The sequence below is a fragment of the Triticum aestivum genome, chromosome 6B (assembly GCF_018294505.1).
Source record: "Triticum aestivum cultivar Chinese Spring chromosome 6B, IWGSC CS RefSeq v2.1, whole genome shotgun sequence".
NCBI classification, from domain to species: Eukaryota; Viridiplantae; Streptophyta; class Magnoliopsida; order Poales; family Poaceae; genus Triticum; species Triticum aestivum.
Window position 1 is genome coordinate 489,581,379 of NC_057810.1, and position 14,342 is coordinate 489,595,720.

At 43.6% G+C, this 14,342-nt stretch overlaps 1 protein-coding gene across 1 annotated transcript; it reads right to left on the reverse strand.

Annotated features, from left to right (window-relative positions):
• Nucleotides 1-10,750: 10,750 nt before the first annotated feature.
• LOC123137629 (protein HOTHEAD) lies at nt 10,751-13,103 on the reverse strand. Its single transcript, XM_044557444.1, has 4 exons — nt 12,949-13,103; nt 12,210-12,857; nt 11,096-12,077; nt 10,751-10,993 (listed from the first exon to the last, which is right to left on the reverse strand). Exons 1-4 carry the CDS (start codon nt 13,001-13,003, stop codon nt 10,930-10,932), a joined length of 1,749 nt encoding a protein of 582 aa, XP_044413379.1. The 5' UTR covers nt 13,004-13,103; the 3' UTR covers nt 10,751-10,929.
• Between the last annotated feature and the right edge of the window lie 1,239 nt (nt 13,104-14,342).

A 14,342-nucleotide genomic window follows, 5' to 3' on the forward strand; every position in this document is an offset into this window, starting at 1 on the left:
TATCATGATATAAGGAAATATAAATAACAACTTTATTATTGGCTCTAGGGCATATTTCCTTCATAACAAGATGGTGTCTATTTATACATAAATAGATCTTGTCTACATCATGTCATCATTCTTACTGCATTACTCCGTTTTTCCATGAACTTAATACACTAGATGCATGCTGGATAGCGGTCGATGTGTGGAATAATAGTAGTAGATGCAGGCAGGAGTCGGTCTACTAATCTTGGACGTGATGCCTATATAATGATCATTGCCTGGATATCGTCATGATTATTTGAAGTTCTATCAATTGCCCAACAGTAATTGCTTTCCCACTGTTTGCTATTTTTCCGAGAGAAGCCACTAGTGAAACCTACAACCCCCGGGTCTCTTCTTTATCATATTTGCCTTCGCGATCTATTTTCCTTTGCCTTTATTTTCAGTTCTATTAAACCAAAAATGCAAAAATATCTTGCCGCACTTTATTTTATTTGCGATCTATTTATCCAATCTATTACAACTTTATCCCATCTCCATGCCAATTTCTGGCGCTGTTGCCCGAAAGGGATTGACAACCCCATTAACATGTCGGGTTGTGAGTATTTGTTATTTGTGTGCAGGGGTTGTTTACGTTGTGTTGCGTGGTTCTCCTACTGGTTCGATAACCTTGGTCTCATCACCGAGGGAAATACCTACCGTTGTTGTGCTACATCATACCTTCCTCTTTGGGGAAATACCGACGTAGTTCTAGCAGACATCAAAAGGAATTTCTGGCGCCGTTGCCGGGGAGGATCATCAACATCAACCAGGTTCCTAATCACAAATCTCATGTCCTTGCAATTTACATTGTTTGCCATTTGCCTCTCGTTTTCCTCTCACCCACTTCACAAAAATTTGTCGTTTTATTTGGCCTCTTTTTCGTTCACCGTTTTTCTCGACATATCTCATGTGTGCTTGTGTTGCCATTTGCCTTCTATTTGCTTGCATCTTTGCTTGCTAAAAATATATTGATATGGATCATCATCCACTTGCTAATATTTTCAAGAGATCCAATTATGATGAACCAATTGCTAGTGAATTGAGTTCACTAGATTATCTTTATGAATTTTTGCTTGAGATTTATGAATCTGAAAATTGTGATGAAGTGTTGAAAGAAGAAATTGATGAAGTGATTCATGATAGCTCCTTGAATGAAAAGCATGATTGCCGTGATGTTATTATAAATTCTATTAATGTCAATTGTGTTAATGATATGCAAAACCCCAAGCTTGGGGATGCTAATTTTGCTTTGTCCACTACTTATCTGATGATCATGATTGGAGTGATTCTTCTTATGATCTTGAAATTTTATTTAAGCCTCATGATGAATATGATATTGATAATAGTGTTCACAATAATATTGAAAGTGGGTTTGGAAGAGTGTCAACTTTAGTATTAATGATCCCACTACTTTGGAGAATTATCAATCTTGTGATTTTTTTGGTAAAAGTGGGTTTGGAGAGGTCATGACTTTATTTGATGATAATTCCACTACTTTGGAAGACTGTCAACTTTGCATGCATGTGGATCATATAGAGAATATGTTATGTGGTAGTTATATTGTTGAATTTGAATATGATCCTACATATAATTATTATGAGAGAGGAAAATATGGTTGTAGAAATTCTCATGTTACTAAATTACCTCTCGTTATGTTGAGATTGCAATTGTTTGTTTCTTGCTCCTTGCATATGCTAGTTTTTGCTTGCCTTGATAATTTGTTTTCTTATAAAATTCCTATGCATCGGAAGAGAGTTAGACTTAAATGTGTTTTTCACCTGATTCATGATGCTCTCTTTGTGTTTCAGTTACTATCTTCCGTATGAGCATCATTGAAATCTAATGCCTAGCTAGGGGCGTAAAACGATAGCGCTTGTTGGGAGGCAACCCAACTTATATCTTTTTGCTTTTTGGCTTTCTTGCTGTTTTCAATAAAATTCCCAATTATGCCTCTGATTAGATGTGTTTGTGTGGCTTAAATTAGTGTTTGTGCCAAGCAAGGCCTTTGGGATGATTTGGGTGAGAGTTGATTTGATCTTGCTGAAAAACAAAAACTTTTGCGCTCACGAAATTGTTTTTCATTTTTATCTGACGAATGATTTTGAGTTGACTCTTTTTGCAGAAGGTTAATAAACAAATTATTCTCGTCGTCCTAATGTTTCAGAATTTTCGGAGTTACAGAAGTATTTGAAGTAGTCAGATTGCTACAGACTGTTCTATTTTTGACAAATTCTGTTTTCTTTGCATTGTTTGAAGAGTTTCTGCCTTAGAGAAGTTGGAATATAGTAGATATAATGCAAAAATAAAATATGAATGGGTTTTCAACACTAATTATAGTAGTGGTTTGCTTTCTTATACTAACGGATCTCATGAAGGTTTTGTTGAGTTTTGTGCGATTGAAGTTTTCAAGTTTTGGGTGATCTTACGAAGGATGAAGGAATAAGGATTAGCAAAAGGCTAAGCTTGGGGATGCCCAAGGCACCCCAAGATAATATTCAAGAAGTAGCAAGCAACTAAGCTTGGGGATGCCCCCGAGTGGCATCCCCTCTTTCTTCTAACGACCATTGGTACTTTACTTGGAGCTATATTTTTATTCGTCACATATTATGAGTTTTGCTTGGAGCGTATTGTATGATATGAGTCTTTGCTTGTTTTGCTTTGTGTTTTAAGTCTTGAATCCTTGCTGGACACACCTTTTTGAGAGAGAGACAAAAATTATGCTATGCTTGCTCCTATGCTTCACTTAAATTTTTAGAGCCATGGAATTGCTCTAGTGCTTCACTTATATCTTTTTGAGCATGTTGTGCTTTGTTATTTTCGAAGAAATGCTCTCATGCTTCACTTAGATTTATTTGGGAGTTACTAATTTTTTTAAGAAATTCTCTCTTGCTTCTCTTAGATTATTTTGAGGGAAAGAAATATTATGCTCATGTTCTTCACTTATATTCATTTGAGATTATTAAAAGAAACATATGAAATTAGTCCCAAAGTGATAGATATGCAAGGAGAATATAATAAAAACTTTCATGAAGATCATTGGACAAAATAAACTTGGTTCTTAGTAATGGTTTTGAGATATGACAATATGATATGTCAGTCATGTTGATGAGTAATTACGCTTTAGTAAGAATATTGGTCTTAAAGTTTGTGATTCCCTATGCAAGCATGAAAGTCAATAGTTATGTGATGAAATTATATCCTACTTGTGGTGCATTATTCGGTGTTACTTATGCTTAATACTTGGGTACGAGATTTTTCATTTCTTGGTTGGGCGCTTCTCAATCTTTTTGATAGCCTTCGTTTTGCACTAAGTATGATCACTACTTGTGCATACAAAACCCTTTAAACCAGTTTTGCCATATGAGTCCACTATATCTACCTATATGCGGTATTTCCGTGCCGTTCTAAGCAAATTTGCATGTGCCATCTCTAATTTTTAAAATAAATTTCTCTTTTGTGTGCTCGTACCGCTCACAAGGCGGTGAGGGGTGGCTGATGTTTTCCATGCTAGATGTCTTATTCTCACGATGAGTGTTTATTCACTTGTCATTGCACAAGAGTACGGCAAAGGTATTAGCGATGCCTAGTCCCGAAATGAAAAAAATGAATTTACTTTATGTTGTCAAATAATAAATTCCTTGGAAAGTGTTGGTATGGAGGGACCCGTGGATACGGATAAGCCATGTAAAGTGAAAGTATGGTGGAAAAAGGAATACACTTTATTTTCTGTTTGGGAACCACTTATGATGTATCTAGCATGGAAAGTGTTGGGAGCTCTAAGTCATTTTTGTTGGTGGGAAAAGTATGCCTCCCAAGATATTTTTATCTCTCAATTTTTGCTTTGAGCTTTGGCACCTCTACAAATCCTTGCGTCCCTCTGCGAAGTGCCTTTCTTTTACTTTATGCAATTTTTATTTCTGAATTTGAGTCTCCATCTTCTCTTATAAAGCACCAACTAAGAAGCACTATGATCGCATTTGATCATTGAGTGTAGCTAATATTCGAGTGTGTTTCATGAATGGATCAATGATTAAGCATAATGGGCTAGGGATAACTTGCTTTAGTGTTGATATTTTGAAACACATGGTTGCTTGTTGTTATGCTTGAGTATTAAAATCTTCATGTCAAAACTAGACTATTGCTTTGAACCATATAAAAGTCCAAATATCCATGCTACAAAGAAAAGAATATGTGATGAACATGTTAGGCAGCATTCCACATGAAAAATTATGTTTTTATCATTTAACTACTCGAGGACGAGCAGGAATTAAGCTTGGGGATGTTGATACGTCTCCAACGTATCTATAATTTTTTATTATTCCTTGTTGTTATATTATCATTCTTGGATGTTCAATCATTTTATAGCCATTTTATATCATTTTTTGGTACTAACATATTGACATAGTACCCAATGCCAGTTGTTGTTTTCTGCTTGTTTTTTACATCGCAGGAAATCAATACCAAACGGAGTCCAAACGCAGCGAAACTTTTTGTGGATTTTTTTCTGGACCAAGAAAGTACCTGAGGGGTGCTCCGAGGGGAGAACAACCCACCAGGGCGCGCCTAGGCCCTCAGGCGCGCCCAGGTGGGTTGTGCCCACCTCTGTGGCCTCCTGCACCGCCTCTTTGCTCTATAAATACCCCAATATTCCAAAAACCCTAGGGGAGTCAACGAAAATCAATTCTAGCCGCCGCAAGTTCCAGAAACACCAGATCCAATCTAGACACCATCACAGAGGGGTTCATCATGTCCATTGGTGCCTCTTCGATGATGCATGAGTAGTTCTTTGTAGACCTACGGGTCAGTAGTTAGTAGCTACATGGCTTACTCTCTCTCTCTCTCTCTCTCTCTCTCTCTCTCTCTCTCTCTCTCTCTCTCTCTCTCTTCTCAATACAATGGTCTCTTGGAGATCCATACGATGTAAGTCTTTTTGCGGTGTGTTTGTTGGGATCCGAGAACTTTGAGTTTATGACCAGATCTATATTTTTATCCATGAAAGATATTTGAGTCTTCTTTGATCTCTTATATGCAAGATTGATTATAGCCTCGTATTTCTTCTCCGATATTTAGGTTTTGTTTGGCCAGCTTGATCTATTTATCTTGCAATGGGAAGAGGTGCTTTGTGATGGGTTCGATCTTACGGTGCTTGATCCTAGTGACAGAAGGGGAAACGACACGTATGTATCGTTGCTATTAAGGATAACAAGATGGGGTCTATTTCTACATAAATATATCTTGTCTACATCATGTCATCATTCTTATTGCATTACTCCGTTTTCCATGAACTTAATACACTAGATGCATGCTGGATAGCGGTCGATGTGTGGAGTAATAGTAGTAGATGCAGGCAGGAGTCGATCTACTAATCTTGGACGTGATGCCAATATAATGATCATTGCCTGGATATCGTCATGATTATTTAAAGTTCTATCAATTGCCCAACAGTAATTGTTTTCCCACCGTTTGCTATTTTTCTCGAGAGAAGCCACTAGTGAAACCTACGGCCCCCGGGTCTCTTCTTTATCATATTTGCCTTTGCGATCTATTTTCCTTTGCCTTTATTTTCAGTTCTATTAAACCAAAAATACAAAAACACCTTGTTGCACTTTATTTTATTTACGATATATTTATCCAATCTATTACAACTTTATCCCGTCTTCGTGCCAATTTCTGGCGCCGTTGCCCGAAAGGGATTGACAACCCCTTTAACACGTCGGGTTGCGAGTATTTGTTATTTGTGTGTAGGGGTTGTTTACGTTGTGTTGCATGGTTCTCCTACTTGTTCGATAAACTTGGTCTCATCACCGAGGGAAATACCTACCGTTGTTGTGCTGCATCATCCCTTCCTCTTTGGGAAAATACCGACATAGTTCTAGCAGATATCAAAAGGAATTTCTGGCGCCGTTGCCGGCGAGGATCATCAACATCAACCAGGTTCCTAATCACAAATCTCATCTCCTTGCAAATTACATTATTTGCCAATTGCCTCTTGTTTTCCTCTCCCCCACTTCACAAAAAATTGTCGTTTTATTCGGCCACTTTTCCTCTGTTTGTTCTCCTCTCCTCCTTATCTATCGCCTTCACTATTAGATATGGCCATCTAACGCCATTAGCGTTGAGAAGGGAGAAACGCTACTCAGTGAGGCCATCTCTCTAACCTTAGGGACGTTGATGTTACTCATCTTGGTTAATGAGCTTTCATGGATTACCTAATGTTTTCAAGCTCACTGGTAAACCTCCTTCAACGCCTCCTCCCCTCCCCCCTCTTTCTCCTTTTTGCTCTACCTTCCTATAGGTGACACATCAACCACCAACCAAGTGTTTATCCCTAATATGGTGGAGCAAATGTTCTGAGAATGAACTTTTTCATCCCTGGGATATAGGATAACCGAACTTCGTGATCATCTTTACAAGCTTTTCAAGCCCCAATAAAATTGGGTCTGCTGGCATTTTCACTTCTTGTGTAGATTTTCCCTTTTCTTTTTCGACCTAGATTCGAATGTGTCTTGGTAGTAAGATAAGCCTCTACTACGTTATAGATTGGGCCTCACAGTCATGAGATTAAGGATACACAAAAATACAAAACTATAGGATTGTAATGTGGTGGCCACCTGGATTCTAAATGTTTTAAAAAGGACGAATACCCAGGCCTCTGCATCAAGCAATGCACACAACCATTTATTTAAACGTATAGAGCATCAAGGTACGAGTATCATCTCAGGTACATAAATAAAATTGAAGAAGTATGTAATAACCACAACAACAATAATAATAATGAAACCTTTAGTCCCAAGTAAGTTGGGGTAGGCTAGAGGTGAAACCCATTAGATCTCGCGACCAACTCATGGTTCTGGCACATGGATAGCAAGCTTCCACGCACCCCTGTCCATAGCTAGTTCTTTGGTGATACTTCAGTCCTTTAGATCTCTCTTTACGGACTCGTCCCATGTCAAATTTGGTCTACCCAACCTCTCTTGACACTACATGCACACTTTAGCCGTCCGCTATGCACTGGAGCTTCTGGAGGCTTGCGTTGAATATGCCCAAACCATCTCAGACGATGTTGGATAAGCTTCTCTTCAATAGGTGCTACCCCTACTCTATCTTGTATATCATCATTCTGAAAGTATGTAATAACCACAATAGGCAGAAATAGGACAGAGTGCCTAAACACATATCCTATTATTGGATCGTCATTCAAACTGGTTGTATGTAGCTTATGCTAGCGCCTCCCATCGGTTGCACCCAAAGGCCATAAGATCCCTCACTTCTGCACGGTGTAGTAATGACCACGTACTGATCCATCAAGACGTCTAGTAGATAACCTGTAAAAAGTTTGTTATATCTGTCATGTTAAATACAATGTCACTCCAATAGTTCCAAATAGCTCAAAGTAATGCACAACTCACATGCAAATTCATGTTGATGTATTAGGCTCAACCCCATCTAACCAGTTACCGAACATATTGGAGATACAATTATTAGGTGGAGCAACATTAAAGGAAATGTGCATTTTTCGCCACAATAACTTGGCTAGTGGGCATCTGAGAAATAGATGTTGAATTGTTTCCTCGTGGTCGCAAAAACAATATCGCTTACTCCCCTCCCACCTATGTTTTGCCAGATTGTTCTTAGTCAGAATCACTCCCTTATGCATAAATCATATAAGAATCTTGATTTTTAGACGCACCTTATTTTCCATATATGAATAGATCGGGGGATTGGTCCATTATTAATCATGTCCACACACACAGATTTGACTGAGAACATGCCTGAAACTGAAAGTTTCCATCGGAATACATCTGGCTCATTAGACAGGTTGACCTCCATCTACCTACGCACTAGATATAGCCATGTATCACATCGTTCTCTAACTAGTGTCTGTCTGAGCTGAATGTTGAAGGGAACCGAACCTAGTATTATACTTATAAATGTTTCTTTACGTGTACAATATTATCGTTGAATAATGTAAAGCTAGAGATGTCTCCCTAGCTAAGTGTCCCCTCCAGAATTTAGTTGTGCGCCCATTGCCAATGATAAGTTTACTCGTGTTGAAGACAACGCCTTAGTTACCATCAACCCCTTCCAAAAGGGAGAATCATTCGGTTGTGCCGTAACTTGTGCTAAGGTTTTAGAATGCAGATATTTGCTACATAATAGTTGTAGCCACACCCTCTCCTCCTCTTAGGAGAGCCGATGTAACCACTTTCTAAGCAGACATTTATTCTTTACTTCCGTATTTTCAATCCCCCAACCTCCTTGGTCTTAGGCCTACATAATATGTCCCACTTAGTATGTCTGTATTTTGTTTTATTCTCATCACTTTGCCAAAAAAAAATCACGATCGATAAAAGTCCAATCTTTTTCGTGCCCCTATGGGTATTTCAAAGATAACATGAAAATCGGCATGCTCGTACGCACATAATTAAATAAGAATGAGTTGACCCCCATAAGACAAAGTTTGCCCTTCCAACAACTTAGCTTCTTCTCAAATCGATCTTCAATGCATTTCATTCTTTGTTGGTCAATTTTTGGTGATGAATTGGGATCCCAATATAACAAAAAGGAAGGCATCCAATTCCCAACCGAACAACTTTCTAGTTTCCTGTTCCTCCTTAGTGCTCCCGAATAACACTTTTATGAAAAAAAAAATATCCTAGATAGTTGTTCAAAAAGACATAAAACCAACTTCATATTTCTTGCTTTTGGCATGTCATGCTCCATGAAAATTATTGTATGTTCAGCGTATTGTAGTATGTGGGATGAGCCCTCCAACCTAGCCTTCCTCTTTGGCTCTACCAATGAGCACCACCAACATATGTGTGTGCAACAATCTTGAACTGGATAGGACACATCGGATCCCCCTGACACGATACCTTTTGTGTCTGGAAATAATGACCTACATCATCATTTACCCTGATCCTTACACTGCCTCCTTGTACAAAGGCTTCGATCTGCTTCCTCCAGGCCGATTTGAAACCCTTCATACACAGGGTCTGTTGCATAAATGACCACTTAACTTTATCATAAGCCTTCTCAAAATCCACTTTGAAGACAACTCCATCAAGTTTCTTGTAAGGAATTTCATGTAAGGTTTCATGTAGAATGACAACACCCTCTAAAATGTGGCGATGATGTCTACCACGCAACTTTATTCTTGTAGACTTTGTTGGACCTCCAAGCGTAGAGTTTTGTAGAAAGTAGCAAATTTTCCTCAAGTGGATGGCCTAAGATTTATTAATCCACGAGAGATGTAGGATGAAGGTGGTTGTCTCTCAAACAACCCTGCAATGAAATACAAGTGGTCTTTTATGTCCCCTACACACCTAATACAATCGTCAGTTGTATAGGTGCACTAGTTCGGCGAATAGATGATAATATATGTGTGATATGGATGGTAGAAATATATTTTTGTAACCTAAACAAATAAAAAATAGCAAGGTAGCAAGTAACAAAAGTGAGTAAAAATGGTGTCTGAATGCTTGAAAACAAGGCCTAGGGTTCATACTTTCGCTAGTGCCAACTCTCAACATTATTAACATAATTAAACCGCATGCTAGTCCCTTAGAGTGCAGCAAAGAATCACTTCAAAGTTTCTATTTCTATAGGAAGTATGATGAAATTGCATATTGTTTTTCCAATCTTGATCTATTGAACCACCCACTAAGTGCCAGGACAATCCCAGAAATCGTACTATGACAACACATATAATACTTATCGTTCAACCTTTATGCTAAGAGTACTCTAATGTAACTATGGTATCGACAAGTTAATTACTAGACATGCATCATGTAATCTCAAATCCAAAGTATTCAATCCAACATAAAGAAACTTCAAAGAGCAAGACCCAATTCACCAACAAAACAATAGAGTGAGATGAACATCATATGATCCAACTTTATTAATAAAGCTCATGATACATCAAGATCGAATCCATCAAAGACATGGAGAGAAAGAAAGAGATAAAAAACATAGCTACCAATACATACCCTCAGCCCAGAGGATGAACTACTCACACATCACCATCATGAGAACGCCGGAGAAGTTGATGGCGACGATGATGACAGAGATGTCCCCGGCAGCGTCCCGGTGCCGGAGGAGAGGGGGAAGGGGCAAGGCGTCAACTATATTTTTGGCAAGTCAAGTTTTTTTCCTGTTCTATTTTTTTTTGGTTTCCTCGTCATTCTAGCAATAAAATAGGCACATTCTTGTAGAAAGTTTAGTACCGAAAATACAATTTGGTGCCCAAGCTCATCTGCACCTGATTAAAAAAATCAAAACAAATACTAAAAAATTTCAAACAAAACCCAATTTTTTGTGTGTGAAAGACATTTCTATGCGTGAGGTTCGCTCCAAATTTCAACTTATTTGGACATCTGAGCAGCTCTCAACAAAAAAAAACAAATCAGATCAGAACAGTGTGTGAACAGTAAACTTTTTTACATACACTGAATTTATCTTTTTTGATGAGAATTGCTCACATGTCCAAATGAGTTGAAATTTGAAACGCACCTCACACATAAACTTATCTACCACACAAAAAATATTGATTTTTTTTAAAAAAAATAGTATTTATTTTGATTTTTTTTGTAAGTAGGGATGCAGATGAGTTCGGGAGCAGAAACGCCGCACTCGTTTAGTACACTTTTTTTTCAAAAAGGGGGAAGGCCTAGGCTTGTGCAGCATCATTATGCACACAGCCAAAGCAGGTTTAGTACATAGATTCGGTTAACGCATCGACAAGTTTCACAATAAGGTGCGGCATTGGCTTACACAATTTGTAAAATTTCATCAATTACAATTAGCATTCCACTCTGTACGGAGACTCCTAAAAGAATCCTGAAAGCAAATAGCAACTGCAGTACGCCTGTACGCAGATAACAGGCTTGTGGTTCTACCCCGCTACAGTTTTCTCGCTCCTCCTTCGATCAGCGTCCTCTCCTTTTCGATTTTGACTCCCATGTACCTGTCCGTCAGGTTACAAAGCACGGGCGCACATCAGTTGATCCATCGTGGCACGAACACTGCCAAAAATTACCGTGAAACGAGATTACGAGAGGAATGCTACCTGCCGAGCATCATGACGGTGGCCTGCGGGTTGGTCCCCGGCGAGGCATTGAACGTGGAGCCGTCGATGACGCGCAGCGCATCAATGCCGAGGACCCGGTAGTCGCGGTCGACGACTCTGCCGACCTGGCACCCGCCGTGGTAATGCCAGATGGTCATGACGGTGTCCCTGCAGAACCGCTCGAGCGCCGCGGGGTCGCTGCCGCCGCGCACGCGCATTAGGTTCGCCGGGAACTCCGCCGTGACGTTGAGCATCGCCGGGAACGCAAAGTTGGGGTACGCGAACCGGGAGAACGACCTGGAGCGGATGACCCGCTCGATGGCCTCGATGCCGGCGACGCAGCGCCGGAGGTCGTCCGGGTGGGCGAAGTAGTTGAACTGGACGATGGGGTTGTCGTCGGGGTCCAGGTTGCGGAGCGCGAGGCTGCCCGTGGACTGCGGGCCGAGGACCTTCTCCAGGATGAAGCCGCCGCGGAGCGCTGCGTCCGGCACCTGGCTCATGGCGTCCACGGCGCGCGCGATGGCCTCCGGCGTGCGCTGCTTCGGGGGCACCGTCGGGAGCTGCCCCGTCTGCGGAGAGAACATGCCGAAGACGCGGGCTTGTCGCGCGCCGTCGCCGCTGGAGGCGGCGGTGCGGGTGGTCCAGTCAGAGCCGCTGGCGCCCTCGATGTAGCTGCCGAACCTGGTGATGCCGACGACCTGGATGAGCGACACCTCGACGGGCGACGGCGACGGCACGTAGATGGCGTTCATGGGGTTGTCGGACATGCCCTGCCCGACCCCGGGGTTGTCGACGACGACGTCGAGGCCGAACGACCGGAGGTGGTCGGAGGGCCCGACGCCGCTGAGCATCAGCAGCTGCGGGCTGCCCAGCGCCCCCGCCGACAGGATGATCTCGTTGGCGTCGCCCTGGTTGAGGTACGCCACGTGCACCATGCCCAGGGAGTCGCGGTACACCACGCCGCGCGCCACGGGCTTGGTCCCTGCAAACCAAAAAAATTCGTTGGCGCCCGAACTCGTCGACCAAATCATTCGCGCCACGGCAATATTGCTTGACTTTATACCGTTAACGAACTTAACGGTCAGTTGGCAGTGCAATCTTTAAACAAGACTACCTTTGTAACTGAACAAGATCCTGGCCACTCGGGCCCGGAGGAGCACGTCGATCCCTTCGGGGCGCGCGTACTGCAGCAGGTCGGCCGCCGTGTGGCGCCGGCCGTCGGGGTCGAAGATGGACCCGCCGACCTTGGTGCCGGGGATGTGGTCGTACGTGAACCCGTTGTCCGGCACCACACCGGTCTCCAGCAGCCCGCGCCGCATCGCCGCCTGCCACGGCCCCAGCTCCGGCTGGAACGCCACCACGTCCTCCACCCACTTGTAGGCGCTGAGCACCTCGCTGGCGTCCCAGCCGACGGCCCTCGTGTAGCCGACGCCGGCGCGCGTGAAGAAGCCGGCGTTGAGGCAGCTGCCGCCGCCCAGCACCCGCGGCCGCGAGTTGATCACGCCGTCCTCGGACACGAACCGCTGCGACGGGGACGACGCGGACGTGTCGGAGAGCACGTCCGAGAAGTGCGCCATGTTGAGCACGCGGTCGTCGTCGTACGGCGACCCGCCGCGCTCCAGCAGCAGCACGCGGTAGCGCCTGGACAGCGTCGCCGCCAGCGGGCAGCCCGCCGTGCCGCCCCCGATGACGATGTAGTCGTAGTAGGTCACCGGCGGCGCGTGCATCGCCTCCCTCATGAACGTGTAGTTGACACCTCGCGCTGCCATGCGCAGTCGCAAGAATCAGCAACACCGCACAACGCAAATGCTCAAGAACGCGACTGAAATGGGTAGCGGGAGAAGATTGAGCACCTGGTTGAGAGACGGAGAGGAGTCCAAGCAAGATGGTGATGATGAAGAATGCCATGGCTCGTGCCTGCCTGCGCTGGGAACTTCTGTTTCTGATGTGGCCGGCTTGCAACAGCGGGTGTCCTTTATATACTGGCCAAGCAGCAGAGTTTTCAAAAGAAACCGTTGTGTTGCATCTTGCATGGGTTGGTAGTTACACGGCGTGGCACTAGGCGCATGCTAGTGGAACAAGCCTCCGCTCTTGGTGCTCCTCCGCAGCCTTTGCGTCGGCTAAATTTGTTCGACGGGTTCGGCAATGATAACGCTCTGTCCCGTACTTGTCTGCTATTTCTACTACCGGCAAACAAACGCCAGGGGGTCGTCGAGAATGTATAGCCACTCTAATATACACACCATCAGATCAACTCTTTGACAACCAACAAAATCGAGAACTAGGCTGTAGCCTAGTGGCAAGGGTGGGCAGTGGCGCACCCTGCAGCCACGGTAGTCATAAAGCAGTTTAACCTTTCTAAAAAAAACAGTTTAACCAGTGTTTTCGCAAGAGGAGAAAAAAAAAGATGTGCTAACTTTGTGGATTTCTTAGTGTTCGCAGTCGTCCCCCTCATATCCGGCCATCCAAATCCATGCAACATGAGATAAACTACATAGCAATCATAGAAAGAAACGGGCATAGCAACAAAATTCATCACCAGACATGTACTACTGGATCAAAAGAAGCAGTTCGTCGCCGGGCACTAGATAGGTAAACTAGATAGATACGGTGCTGGCAGTAGCGGAGCTAGGAATAGGCTACGTCCCAGGCCAAAAGTACGGCTACAGTAATGAACATTGTCTGCACCGGTGAATCGGTGAACAAAGGATGGAGCAGCCACGCCCTAGGCCAAGGTCCCCATTGCCTGGGGCCTAGCGCCGCCCCTAGGAGCCGGAGTTCACCATATCTGCGCCAAGCCCTTGCTCTTGCAATCATCGGAGTGGCGGTAGTTGTCCTCCGTGTAGGCGTCCGTGGTCGGAGGGGTGTCATCGTCTTCCGTGGTGGTCGTGTCGCTATCGTCGGAGTCGGATGAGATGAAGCTCGTGAGGTGACCTGAGGCTCGGCTCTGCTCCTTCACCAGTGGAGAGAGCATGCGGATCGCACGACAGAGTGCGTGGACCCGGTGTCATCATTCGCATTGGGACGCTTAGCGATAGGGGAAGACGTAGAGCTCCAGTTCCCGCCCCTATCCACGCACTATCATGCCAACGTGATGAAGAGGGGACAAGTTACTCATCGTCCTCCGAGCGAAGCGGGACGTCCCAGTCAATGAGGTCTGAGTCGCTACCAAATCTGCCGCTGGTCGCGCTACCGGCACTGGACATGACGGAGAGGGGTGGGGAGAGGAGAGGGCGGGACCAAGAAG

Excerpts from the sequence above, each read along its gene's own strand:
- LOC123137629 (XM_044557444.1), bottom strand. The coding sequence starts at position 13,003 with ATGGCATTCTTCATCATCACCATCTTGCTTGGACTCCTCTCCGTCTCT. Across the intron at positions 12,858-12,948 it reads CCTCTCCGTCTCTCAACCAG|CGCGAGGTGTCAACTACACG; the intron begins GTGCTCAATCTT and ends TGCGCATGGCAG. Across the intron at positions 12,078-12,209 it reads GATCTTGTTCAGTTACAAAG|GGACCAAGCCCGTGGCGCGC; the intron begins GTAGTCTTGTTT and ends TTTGGTTTGCAG.